The 10,632-nt window shown below is 37.3% G+C and overlaps 2 protein-coding genes across 4 annotated transcripts in view; one reads left to right on the forward strand and one right to left on the reverse strand.

The window, feature by feature from the left end:
- LOC103154353 (CAP-Gly domain-containing linker protein 4) overlaps nucleotides 1-8,466 on the reverse strand; it is a 29,461-nt gene extending 20,995 nt beyond the window's left edge. The window contains exons 1-7 of one of the 3 annotated variants that reach the window (XM_007575628.2): nucleotides 8,357-8,464; nucleotides 6,300-6,362; nucleotides 5,890-6,036; nucleotides 4,595-4,734; nucleotides 3,915-4,008; nucleotides 3,591-3,752; nucleotides 2,647-2,765 (exon numbers count right to left, since the gene is read on the reverse strand). In XM_007575628.2, coding sequence (XP_007575690.1) covers nucleotides 2,647-2,765; nucleotides 3,591-3,752; nucleotides 3,915-4,008; nucleotides 4,595-4,734; nucleotides 5,890-6,036; nucleotides 6,300-6,339 — 702 coding nt within the window. In that variant the 5' untranslated portion in view covers nucleotides 6,340-6,362; nucleotides 8,357-8,464. Of the gene's footprint in view, nucleotides 1-2,646; nucleotides 2,766-3,590; nucleotides 3,753-3,914; nucleotides 4,009-4,594; nucleotides 4,735-5,889; nucleotides 6,037-6,299; nucleotides 6,363-8,356 lie in introns of all 3 variants that reach the window. The other 2 variants (XM_016662481.1, XM_016662480.1) reach the window with 2 other exon arrangements.
- A 1,168-nt stretch (nucleotides 8,467-9,634) lies between these two features.
- On the forward strand, nucleotides 9,635-10,381 carry cimip5 (ciliary microtubule inner protein 5). Its single transcript, XM_007577101.2, has 3 exons — nucleotides 9,635-9,852; nucleotides 9,938-9,977; nucleotides 10,124-10,381. The coding sequence occupies exons 1-3, from the start codon at nucleotides 9,740-9,742 to the stop codon at nucleotides 10,316-10,318; spliced, it is 348 nt and encodes a 115-aa protein (XP_007577163.1). The 5' UTR covers nucleotides 9,635-9,739; the 3' UTR covers nucleotides 10,319-10,381.
- The last annotated feature ends 251 nt before the right edge of the window (nucleotides 10,382-10,632 follow it).

Here is a 10,632-nt window from a genome sequence, read left to right on the forward strand (position 1 = left end):
GAATTACTGAAATAAATACAATTTTATAACATGATTTTCTGTTTTCAATTCATAAAATCTGCATCAACAGTAAATACTCTTAGTCAAAACTTTCCTCTGCTTTAATTCAAGGTTTGCTCTAAAGAACCTTGCAAGGCCAGGCAAGATAACCTTTAGACAAAAACCATTCAATAAGTATTTTTAAAACATTAATTTTATATAATACAAAATAAAAGTTAGACATCAACATGAAATAGTGAATATGTTGAAAATACAATTTCAGTCCAAGTCCTAAAAAGCTACATTATTGGAGCAACATTCATCTCCATAGAAAAAGGAAAATATATAAATCATGTCGAGATAAACAAATTGGATCAAAGCAAATTATGGTAAATGATGAAAAAACCGAGGCAGCAAAGTCAGGAGACACTTGGTTCAGTCATGGACAATAATTTTACTGGCATAACAAATGAAATCTCAGACAAAAATTTTTCAACTTGGCAAAAGTAAGCAGCAAACATTCCCATTAACTTAACAACTTTAAATATCTAAATTCAAAAGTCAGACCAGATCTGGTCTAAATATTCAAGTCCAAGTATGGCCCTAGGTTTGCATTCACAGCCCAAAATAAGCTGAAAAATGAGAGAGCACTTATGGACTCACCGCAGAGCAAGAAAATGATTGTATAATTGTGCATAGTGCTTTGGTGACCTCCAGTGGAAGCTGGCATTAAAACGACATAAAAACCAGTAAAGGCAGAACTGACAGCAGAGATCTCCTCATGGACAAGTATAAATTAATCTAAAATCTATGGCCTAAAAGAGTCTGGTGCATTTTAATGTCCTCAAATGACAGCAAGATGGTTGGTTTGTTTGCATTCACACTTGCTATTTAACTGTTTTTGTAGAAGGGGTACTGCTAAAAAATTAAAGACATTTAATTTAAAAACAGTGTTCAGTGTCAGTTTAATCAGGTTCAGCATGAGTGCATGCAGCCTTTATATGAGCTAAATGAGGCAACGGATAGATTTAGGACAGACGTTTATATTCAGTTCAGTAACCATTGGTGTTGATTTCTTACCATCTCTGCACAGGTTTCCCATGCATTATGTCAAAATGCTAAGGTCAGAGAGGGGTCCAAAAAAATTATGTCAGATATTTCTACAGCAATGAAATCTGGAAAAACCGGAGCTAAAAACCGGGTGGACAGATGCATATTAGAAAGATGGATTTAACAGTTCATGGGACAGAAAATAAATCCCAGACATACAAGTATTTTCAGCAATTTTTTGTATTTGTACAAGCCTGGAAAAAAGCCCCCCCAAAAAAATCTAAAAACTTTTCCATATGTATTAACCCAGTTTTCCTTCGCATGAGCTAAATTTCAGCTGAAATAAATTACTAAGATAGCTGCCACTTATTAGTTAATTATGCATTTACTATATTAAGCATGCTAATTAAACTATATGAACCAATTTAAAATTTGTTTGCATTATATCTAAATGTGGAAACTGATTCTTAAGGTGGAAATTGATGTAAATTACATTTCCAGAACTGCAGAACCATTTCACACAAAAACAGCTGCACCTGAGGGCAGATGAATAGACCTCCTTTCTTCACACAAAAGTAAAAAAAAAAAAGTGGAATAAATAACACAGATGATTACAGCAAGGATCCCAGGAAGCCAACATAAATAAATGCACCTGTGGTTTTCCTGCTACAGCCTGTTCTGAAGGAAATGTTCGCTGTTCCGTACTGACATTTTTATAAAGTCTAGACCCATTATTTACAGTCCATTTGAGCTTGTATACCAAGCAATTATTTCTCAGAGTTTGGGTGTGAAGCATTAATCATAGAAAACATGTTTTCTGTAGCTTTTGATAAACCATAGTTTCTATAATAGCTGAAAGTTGTTCTACCTCTCCCCTCTGTTATGGAACAAGATAACAACTGGGTATGGCTTAATTCACACTCTACATATTCAATGCATTTCACCTGTTCTTGTGGCAAGAGAATAAAAGTATTTTTTATCCACACAGGTGCATAAATTGTGTACATTATTAATACAATTGAGATTCTCCAGATGCAAAAGGTAACAGGTTTGACCTCTTAACCAGCTCTGTAATCTATTAACTATTTAAACCAATCAATTAGTTCAGCTACTTATAGCTTTCAAGAAATGAAAGTTAGAATTTCTGAAAGCTATGAATAAAACGAAACATTTTCTTACATTTTCTCCATTTTTAATGGAGGGAACTTTAAAAATCACTCCAACACCTTATACTGGTTAAAGGTCAATTACATAGTTCTCCTTACTTATAGATGGCAGCACAATTCAAACTTTGTGGTTCTTTTAGCTTTAAATACCTTTTAAAGTCTTATAGAAGTTGCAAGTCACCAAATGTTAGTAAATATAACACTGGCTCAGATTAGCTAGCACATTTTGCTTCAGTGCATCACAAAAGTATTCGCAGATGTCTTTCCTGATGTCTTAAACTGTAATGAAGAATTAAAAAGAATCAATTCTCTTTCTAAATTAAGGGAAAATGGATCAGTGCCAAGATGCAACTCCAAACAGTTGAAATGGTGTGCTGAAATAATTCAAGAACTCAGAAGTCTGTTGGTGTGTGATTATACAGAAAAAAAAAAAAAAAGAAAAAAAACGTACCCTGAAAGCTGGATTAGCTCCCAACTCCAGGAGACGTTTGACAGCAGATGTGCACAAGTTGGATGCAGCAATGTGCAGAGCTGTGCCAAACTCAAAGTCACTGCAGGTGGCATCAACCTCTGCAGAGAAAAGGTAGAGGAATTAGTTTAATTTCAGGGATAGACTGCACAGTGCTGTGCTTTTCCCATTGTACTGTAATAGGAAAATTGCCAGTGTTCATATACCTTAAATATTTTTAGATTTTGAACTCGTACAACCACAAACAGAGAATTGTATTTAAATTTACTGTGATAGACCAACAGAAGGTAGTGCATAATTGTGAATGCACTTGTATAGAGCACACTATAAATAAAGTCCAAGCAATATATTTTAATCTCTCAGTTGCACTACCTATCTTTTTATTTCTTCCAGGATTATCCTGTATTTGGCCCCATCTAACTCACCAGAAGCTGATCAGAAGCCTCTCAACAGCATTATGCTATGTCATGCTATTGGGATGCAATAATCACATGTGCAAGTGATTATTGTTTTCAAAGGAATGTGATATGCAAGTTTTCCACTATACATGGCATTCTATGTGATAGAAACTTCTAGTCAAATCTAAAAAGGGAACTTTTGTACAAGTTTTCTTTATCCCCTGCATGGCTTGTAGAAAACTTCAGATGACGGATTATTCAGTCAATCTGCAAAAAAAAAACAACAACACAATTTCTCTGTATCCACAACAAGCATTAAATACAACACCATCACCATCTGCTGCCTCCATTCACCTGTGGATGAAACTAATAACCTTACAAACCAGAATGTTTACCACAGCAAGAAGATTAAATTGCTGAGGTTTTAATCTCTGTGGCAGTTGGTGCTGAAAATAGAAATGCCTGCCCTGCACTGAATGTTGCCACAATTGTCTCCTCTCTTCTCTGGCAGCAGTTCCCTGCTCTCACCTCCAGGCTGAGAGGCCTGCAGCACCACACCAACCAGCTGGGGAACGTCAAAGTAGGCAGCGTAATGCAGCGCCCTCATGTTGGTCCAGCGTGAACGAAGGTTGGGATCAGCACCCAAAGCAAGGAGCTGACGGGCGAAACTAGCTGCCGTTTCTGCATCACCTGAGGAGAAACAAAGTTTTGTTAACTTTCTTTTGTTTGTTTTTTTAAGAATTTGTTGAAATGGAAGAACATTTCTTAAACTTGAGAGCTTTTATTCAGCAGTAAAACAACAGAAAGAAAAGTCACAGCATTGAGATTTAGAAGCAGTGGAAAAGAACTAACCAATTCCAGGAGCCCCAGCCTTACAACAGTAGTGCAGAAGGCTCATATCAGTCAATCCATCTCGGTCATTCACACCACAACCTCTCTTCAGGATCTGTGCAGAGACACGATGCGCAATGAGCCTCAAAGAGGCTAATGTCACTGTAGGAATGTCAAGTAACAGTGAAACTCAGGTACAGTGAAGTGGAGAATGAAATGATCCTCTGATAATGGCATTCCTTTTTAAATTTAGACACCATCAGGGACATCATGAAGGCATTCATTTCTCCAGAGTCAGAAGAAAGTGTGCAAGAAGAAATAATTGCTTATTTAAACCCTTAAAAGGAAAATTTCTCTGCACAATTTACTACATTGCAGGTATTTTCAATAACTTGTGATAAAAAGGTTTCTGGGTGAGTGGAGAGGAAATACATCTATCCAGTTTTCAGCTTATATGAGGATTGGGTTGCAGAGATGACAAGTCCAGGAGGAAACAGAAACATCCCTCAAAAATATTTCAAAACTTCAAAATTTGTGTGGAAAGGCTTATTAGAAAAGTAACACTTTTCTGGTTTAAGAGATCCAGTTTAGAAAACCCATAAAGACCTCACTGTGGCTCAATCTGAGTTTTATTTTGATCTATTCAATTTTCAATTCGATTTTGCATTGCAATACTAAAACAATAACTGAGAATCGGTCACCTCAATGCCAATGACGTCAATGTTTTTCTGAACCTGAGGTACCCATTGCCTGAGGACAGCAAACAGCTCAGGTATGGTGGTGTTGGGATCCTGAAGAATTTCTCTGCACTGCGGCTCGGACGGGTCAAAGAAGGAAAACTCTGGAGGAAAAGAAAGATAAAAATAATGGCAAAACTAATCTGTTGCTATTCAAAACTCCACAGAAAGATATTTAGTCCTGATATAAAGTTTTAGTATTAGAATATTAAACTGCATCAGAGTACTATGATCCTTTACAATTACTCTGCTTAAACCAGATGCAGGAGTTGACATGCACTGGGACAAATGAGAATTTAACAACCCCAGTGTGGCTGAGGGGTCAAATTGACAACCTTTCCTTTAATCTAACTAATTTAAAACCTGACATTTGAATTACATTTCTAGGGAATGTTCATTCTCAGCACTCCAGTCACAAAAACTATATGTTACCTGTTCAGTGACCAACATGACTAAACAATCATAAAGGTATAAATGTTCTTGAGGGTTTCCTTGTGTCATCACATAAGGATTCCTCTGTTATCTCCCAGAAGCATTATCGAATAACTGGCTGAGTAATAACTGTAAGAAGTCTTAATTGTGTGTTGAGAATATAAGCTGTATGAACATTTCCTTCCAAAAGTATTAACGTCCCAACATTTTTTCATGTTTTCCCATGTTTAGAGTATAAAACATGGTCTAATAGGGCATGTTTTATGCAAGCAACAATGACTTGATGCTTAGCTTTCATGTCGTTTCTACCATATTGAAATAAACAGATGCTTTACTGGACATACATGTCCATGGATTTCAGAAGGAAATTTGAAACATCAGTGGAGTCAATTTTATAGAACTGTGGACAAAAGACTTCCTCACAATCTAAACAATATATGAAACTTTTCCAAGATAATGTAAACAAATAAGACTGAAGGATAAGGGTGAATGCTTCAGCCAGGGGTTTTCACATTTTTTTCCCAACATTTATTTTTGCAATTGAAGTGTACAAGATAAATGTCACATTATTTGAAGATAAAGTTTTATTGTGTTTTATTTTATTGTGTTTTCTATTGTCTTTCCTGCATCACAAATCCTCTCATTTAAATTTTTGTTTTGTTCTTAAAATTTAACCCAAGCCGATATTTTCATTATTAAACCAATCCTAAGATGTGACTTAACTAAGCATCTCTCCGTTCCACCTGTCAAGTCATTACTTTATCATTCTTTCTTTCAGAATGACCCAAATCCAGTTATGTACTGACTGAGCATGAGCAGGTCCTCACCACAGTCACTGGGCATTGGTGCAGAAGCCACCTGGTGGATAACTGCCCGCTGGTGGGGAGCATTTCTTGTGAAGCAGCCCAGGACAGCATCTCCTTCAGCAGGCTCTGAAACATCCTCCTTCGTCATCTCCCCTTCAGGGCCCGCGGCTGGAACAATATTAGAAAGTCTATTCTGAGAACACAAGTAGGTCTTTTCTCTCAATAAAAAAAAAGCTTTAGCACACTGAAGTTTTCACTTGGTCCACTTCAAGATTTTTATTTTTTTTTTAAACAAAGTAAGCTTTCTTTTTAAAACTACTGGCCTAATGTTCAAACAAGGGGGCTGCAGGAGAAGCAACACGGAGGCTGGAAACAGAAACTATGCTACAAATTAAAAACAAGCTCAGATTCACACACAGCCCAAGACTTACTGTTTTCTTTTCCATTATCCCCTTTCTTGATGGTCTCCATGAGAGCCTCTCAGTGGAGACAAGCTAAAAAACCAAAAGACACAGACTGGGTCCAATAGCTGAGCAGAACTTCAAACCAAAATCCTTCCAAAAATAACTTCAAGTTAACTGGCTTCGGTCACTACAATCTCCGATATCAAACTCACTCTTTCCATTTACCCCTTGTTGATCCTCTGACTACCAGGTCCAGTTGCTATTTACAGTCTGCGCACTTTAAAGCCACAGTAGTCTCACCTCTGATCTCCCAAGATGGAGTTTCACTCTCACATGTGCACTACTGACCTCACTGCCAACTCGTCTGATTTGCCAGACATCACAGATCCACAACGTAGAGAATGTGACTGGAGGGTGAAAGTGCAAATAAACACTGTCCAACAGGGCAGTGGAGGTGGTTAGAGCCATCTGTCACAATAAAGGCCTTTCCAAATCCCGGTTACAGAAAGTACGCAGGCTGCTGAGGCATCCAAAGGAAAAAACTATTTAATAATTGTGTCTGTTACACAATTGTTTTTCCACCTCATTCAGGAAAAATAAAACCCACACACACAAAAAAAAGAAGAAAATTTTCAAAATGCAGAATATTGTCAACAATATAAAACTAAAATGTTTTTTTATTTGATTTGAATATATCAAAAGTAGCAGCAAAAGTTATGCAATTACTCTATCAAAAGTCTGGAGAAAGCTTGCACTGATCACAAGACAGTTCAACTTCTGGCTGCATTTTTATTTTTATTTTATGCATTTCCAATTTCTTTTTATTGTATTTTCAGTATGTTACTGAAAATACACAGAGAAAAGCATCCAGCTCAGCAGTGCTCAACACCAACCAGAAGATTTTTTTTTTTAAATTCAAGGTTAATACAGGTTTTCAGAAAGCTAAATGTTAGTTGGAGACCTTTAAAAAAAAAAACACACAGTAAGTTCAATTTAGCACCTACATGAATTACAAAAAAATATCCAATACCTCACCTAGCATCTTATATTTTCCTTACTTTATAACTAAAGAAAAAAATAAACTGTCAACTTAGTTAGGTTAAATAGACAACAACCAGACTTTGGACACCCCCTGACATTTAGAAGTTTTACTTAAATTCACAATGTTAATACTGTTATCTTGGCAGGTTTATTCTAATATTTCAAAAGAAAAAAGCGGTGCTGCTCTCCACCTTTTAGGTACATCTCTGCTCCAACATTCCTGAATCAATTACCTACTCAGTCAGTTCTGCAGAGGTCTGGTAATTAGCTATTTATTTCATCCAGGTGTGTTAAAGCAGGGATAGAGCTAAGGTTCCAGGATAGTGAATCTATGCAACTTTAGTTGTATACATCTAGTATATATGCACACACGCACACAATATAGGTGCACCCCATTATTTCAATACCTGCTGCTCCAGCAAAATACAATTAACTGGGATAATTGAGAACACCAGTGGACATACTGCTAATCATTTTATACTCAAACAGCATGCTAGCTGATAATATGCTGGGACTCTGTGGATTTCCATATCATGTTGTACAGTTATTTAATAAACTAGACGTTAGCCAACACAGCATCTCCACTTTTGAGGATATTAGCCTCCTCAAAAGTGACCTCCCGCTTATCTCACCTGTACCTATAACTGTGTGAGCAGAGGAAACGACTGAGTGGTGTTGTTCTGCACGTCCAATAAATACGGAATCAAGTTTGTATTCTATGAAGGTTAGCCAGTTAGCATATGTCCACAATAAGCTGATAGCTCACCCTCTAACAGGCAAACTACACCTTACTACTTACTAATGGTGTTCCTGAGAATAAGTGTCTACGAGTTAAGACTCGGTGCTGTCAGTGAAAATATACGATAAAAAGTTGCTAAAGTCATTTCTCATACTCTGTTAGCTCCTTAAATTAGAGTTCACCAAGAACAAACACTGAACCAAGAATGGCTCTTTCTTCGGAAAATTAAGGCCCTTGTCGAGCAGCAAATAATTCAAATTTTGCATTTAAAGCGGGTCAATTTAGATATAAATACCAACCTTACCTTTGTTTGGAGGCGGGTTTCAGTTCATCAGCAAAAATAACCACAGAGCTAATACTAGCGGATTATTTTCCCTCAGCCCGAACGGCTACAGTGTAGTTTTTACCTTTCAGAGTAAAATCTTTCATTATCAACTTCCGATTTTGAAAATAAAAGCATCAAATTCAGAAAAAAATAAACAGTCTTTTCCTGAAGGCGAGCAAATAAATAAATAAATAAATAAATAAAAAATACGAAGGCTGCATCTCAGTACATAAAATATGATATAACAGTTATTAAGTCTTTAAAGGGAAATAGATTACACAGGGAGCAAAACACTTCAAGCGTTTCTTTTTTTAATGGCTCACAGAAAATTAAACGTCAATATTCAGTTTCTTAAGGGTGTAAAGAAAATGGATGGATGGATGGATGGATGGATGGATGGATGGATGGATGGATGGATGGATGGATGGATGGGAAATTTAACAATTATGTAAAACCAAAGATGAACTATAACATAGTTTACATAGACCCATAAAAGACTGCTGACTTGTCAGTGGTCAAGAAGTTACTGACCCTCAATATAGTTCCTCGTAAAAGTTTCATCTTAAAAATTTACAAACATATTAGTTGTTAGATTAGAATTTTATTGACATTGCAAAAAAAAAAAGAAAAAGAAAAAAGAAAGAAAACACAACTGAGCACACGCAAGAATGGCTCTCCATACACCACAGGCAAAAGTGAAGATGAGTTAATGCAAGGCTCTTCCATTTCTCGTGTGAGCTGCCTCCTGTGGCAGAATTGAAAATTACAACACAATGTAGCGAGTGAGAGTGTTTCATCCTGCAGCTGGTCAGTGATTAAACAGAGTAGCTTCAAGCAGTGCTATATAAGAACGCCCTCTTGTGGCGGAATACAGAATGGCCACACATAACAGCTCGTTGGTGACGTTTTAGTTCATGGGTTTTTCCATACAGCATTGAGTGTGTTACGTTAAGTCAACATGTTAACGATAGGCTACGTGTTATTTTAGCTGTCTTTAGCTCTACAGCTAATTTTAGCATTTACATGAGTTATTTCACACTGTTACAATAGGTCAACATGCTAGTGCTAGCAACTCTCCTCTTACCAAGTCTGGTTTGACAGATAAAAACAACTCACAAAAAATGGTGAATATTTTTTAAAACAGTAAAACTTATAAGTGCTGGAATATAAGTTGCTACACTGAATAATCACGAAGGTCTATGGAATTGTAAAACAGGAGGTAGTTGATGCATTTTAAGTGTAGATTCTCTTGTTAGACCCGTTTCCATGGAAACGTAAACAAAACGAACCGTGATTTGGGTCGGCTTCCCTACCTTATACCTAAAGCTAACGGAGGTAAATCTTCACCGTGCCGACGTCTTCATGGATCCCTCAAAAAGCCGCTCAGAGTATGATGAGAGTCGCAAAAATCCAGTAAGTTTGGCCGAGCAATGGAAAGACCTGTGTGTAAAAGAGAGGAGAATAGCGTTGGAATGGTAAGCTGAAGAAGCATGAGCGGAAAAAAGCAAGCGTAGCTGTTTTGTGTCAAAAATAATTTCACCAACAAGCTGTTGTTCACAGGGATGAGACCTGGGGCGTTGTCCTGGGATGTGGCACACAGGTGAACACCACCTGCTTTATTCAAAACTGATATTTACACAGCAGCCCCTACAACTGGGGTGCCCAAAGTCGGACCGACTTCGGGCACCCCTGCCCTACACACTTTGCCACTCCTCACCAACAGTGATAACCTGTGGATGTTTGCAGGATGCCCCAATGGAGGAGAAGTCTTTACCGAAAAACCTTTCGGTCTATTCCGAGTTCGTCCCCAACACAGCCAATCAAGTCTATGGCAGCAGGCAAGTCATGCCTCACGGGAAGGAGATGATCAAACAGGACGGGTTGCCACTCTTTCATGGAAGCTACAGAGGAAAGAAAAAGACTGCGGAGAAGGAAACATGATACATCCTCCAAAGCATGGGACTGCATTGGGATTTTTATAAAATCATAAATAAGATGTCAGTGGTTACTCTGTGTCCTATGTCAAAAAAAGAGGAGGCAAGCCTGTTGTTAATGTCTAATTACCTCTTGAGGTAAACTTACAAATGCATTGGAAGAAATAAAAGTTGTCAGGGCTGTAACAGAATTTTAAAAAGCAAAGCCGCTGACTCAGAAAATAGGATACAGTTTTAAGTCGCCTGAGCTCTGTTGAGTGGTTAAACAGGTACCTGAGCTAATTTGGATGAGTGAAAAGTTGTGTATTTGATACTCCATTT

The sequence above is a fragment of the Poecilia formosa genome, unplaced genomic scaffold (genome assembly GCF_000485575.1).
Source record: "Poecilia formosa unplaced genomic scaffold, Poecilia_formosa-5.1.2 Scaffold8, whole genome shotgun sequence".
In the NCBI taxonomy this organism is placed as follows: Eukaryota; Metazoa; Chordata; class Actinopteri; order Cyprinodontiformes; family Poeciliidae; genus Poecilia; species Poecilia formosa.

What these genes read in the sequence shown, in the direction of transcription:
- cimip5 (XM_007577101.2), top strand. Translation starts at nt 9,740, where the DNA reads ATGGATCCCTCAAAAAGCCGCTCAGAGTATGATGAGAGTCGCAAAAAT. An exon ending in AGGAGAATAGCGTTGGAATG is followed by an intron (nt 9,853 to 9,937) that starts GTAAGCTGAAGA and finishes TGTTGTTCACAG; the next exon opens with GGATGAGACCTGGGGCGTTG. An exon ending in TCCTGGGATGTGGCACACAG is followed by an intron (nt 9,978 to 10,123) that starts GTGAACACCACC and finishes GGATGTTTGCAG; the next exon opens with GATGCCCCAATGGAGGAGAA.